The 2,500-nt window shown below is 42.8% G+C and overlaps 1 protein-coding gene across 1 annotated transcript in view; it reads left to right on the plus strand.

The window, feature by feature from the left end:
- Window positions 1-926, plus strand: part of LOC310819002 (acylphosphatase-2-like) — an 8,580-nt gene extending 7,654 nt beyond the window's left edge. The window contains exon 4 of the mRNA XM_083690168.1: window positions 796-926. Within this exon, the coding sequence (XP_083546294.1) occupies window positions 796-910 (115 nt within the window). The 3' untranslated portion in view covers window positions 911-926. The remainder of the gene's footprint in view (window positions 1-795) is intronic.
- Window positions 927-2,500: the final 1,574 nt, after the last annotated feature.

A 2,500-nucleotide genomic window follows, 5' to 3' on the forward strand; every position in this document is an offset into this window, starting at 1 on the left:
ATTCATCTCATTACAACTACTTCTATTCTTCCCTCAGTGAAAAGTCCCTCTCACGGTTACGGGTGAAAAATTAAAAGAGGCCACATCACCCCAATGGTAGCCTCCCTACACTGGCTACCTGTTAGCTTTAGCCTCCCTACACTGGCTACCTGTTAGCTTTAGCCTCCCTACACTGGCTACCTGTTAGCTTTAGCCTCCCTACACTGGCTACCTGTTAGCTTTCAAATTGATTTGAATATTTTACTGATAACTTTTAAGGCTTGGCTGATATTTCTGATATTTCTTTTAATCCCCTAAGATCCTCAGGCAGGGTTAGGGTTAGGGTCTTCTGGCCTAGAACCTAGACTGAAGACAGAAGGTGACTGTGTCTTTGGTCCTCTGTAGCTCAGTTGGTAGAGCATGATGCTAACAACGCTTAGGTTGTGGGTTTGATTCCTGCTGGGACCATATATACTGAAACATGGGTGGATACAAAATGGATGCACTCACTGCAATGTAAGTCGCTATGGATAAAAGCCTCAGTTAAATGGCAGATATTATATTTGCCTTTAGGACCCCGAGACTCTGGAAGGACCTGCCTGAGGATATTAGACAAGATCTGTATTTTCTTTTAAATCTCTTATTAAAACTCCTGTTTCTAGACAAGTCTTTAACTGATGCTGCCCTTATTAATTTAAATGTGTTTTACTGTTTTCTACTTAGATTTCTGTTTTTATTTGCATATCTGTTTTATCTGCTCATTGGTAATGCTGTTTTATAAAAATAAAGTTGAGTATTAATGTTGTCTCTCCGTAGGAGGGCGTGGCTGAGTGAAGTGGGCAGTCCCACCTCCCGTATAGACCGCGCCGTCTTCTCCAATGAGAGGAACCTCCTCAAACTAGAGATCACCGGCTTCAGAACACGCTACTGACCCCCCCGACCCCCCCCCCCCCCCCCCAGAAAAAAAGAAGGAGAAATAAAGAATAGTTATTGATTGTTTAAACGTGTCTGGCTGCTTGTTGTCAGAGAGAGACAAACACAAACATTATCATCAACAACAACAACAACAACTGTTACTATAACAACATCATCAACAACAACAACATCAACAACATCATCAACAACAACTGTTACTATAACAACATCATCAACAACAACAACAACAACTGTTACTATAACAACATCATCAACAACAAAAACATCAACATCAACAACATCAACAACAACACCTGTTACTATAACAACAACAACAAAAATATCAACATCAACAACAACAACTGTTATTATAACATCAACAACATTTACATTTTACATTTATGACATTTACAGATGTTTTTATCCAAAGTGACTTACATCAAATCCATTTGTTTAAGTAAGTGAATCATCTCTCCAACAGTCATCATAAGATAAAGTCATCAATTCTCACACCAGGGTTAGGGTTAGGGCCATAGGCAGTCACAATGCCAGTAGGCTAATTATTTATTTATTTATATTAACAGGAGAGAACTTGTACAGGGGGGTAGTGAGGGTGAAGCGGGTTAAATGCAACAACATCAACAACAACAACAGCAACATCAACAACAACATCATCATCATCATCAGGATCAGGAAGGTAAGAGGGATTACAGAGTAGAGACTTCCACCCTGGAGGTCATGTGACATCAGTCTGTCCCCAGCACACACTCTTTACCCAGCATGCACCTCTGCAGACAACCAATCAGCATCCTCGCAGGCTGTCAGACCAAAATCCTCTTATCTGACAGAGAACAGATTAGATCAGAGGCTTAGAGCCTGTGTGTGTGTGTGTGTGTGTGTGTGTGTGTGTGTGTGTGTGTGTGTGTGTGTGTGTGTGTGTGTGTGTGTGTGTGTGTGTGTGTGTGTGTGTGTGTGCGCGTGCGTGTGAGTGTGTGTGCGTGTGTGCGTGTGTGTGAGTGTGGGTGCATGTGGGTGCATGTGTGTGAGTGTGTGTGCGTATGAGTGTGTGTCTGCGTGGTGTGAGTGGGTGTGAGTGTGTGTGTGCGTGGGTGTGAGTGTGTGTGAGTGTGAGTGTGTGTGAGTGTAAGTGTGTGTGAGTGTGTGTGTTACATAGCTTGCTATAGTGAGCAGCAGAGGAGCTGGAGACACAATCAGAGTTTAACCACTGTAACCTAGTAACACTGTAGCCTAGTAACACTGTAGCCTAGTAACACTGTAGCCTAGTAACACTGTAGTCTAGTAACACTGTAACTTAGTAACACTAGTCTAGTAACACTGTAGCTTAGTAACTGTAGTGTAGTAACACTGTAGCCTAGCAACTGTAGTGTAGTAACACTGTAGCCTAGCAACTGTAGTGTAGTAATGACTCATTAACATGTTCCCATAAAGCTGCCAGTCAGGAGACACAGATGATTGGATCAAGGACAAGCTTCTGTATAGACACACACACACACACACACACACACACACACACACACACACTCACACACACACACCCACACCCACACCCACACACACACACACACACACCCACACACACACACCC

The sequence above is a fragment of the Argentina silus genome (assembly GCF_951799395.1).
Source record: "Argentina silus genome assembly, chromosome: 18".
NCBI lineage: Eukaryota > Metazoa > Chordata > Actinopteri > Argentiniformes > Argentinidae > Argentina > Argentina silus.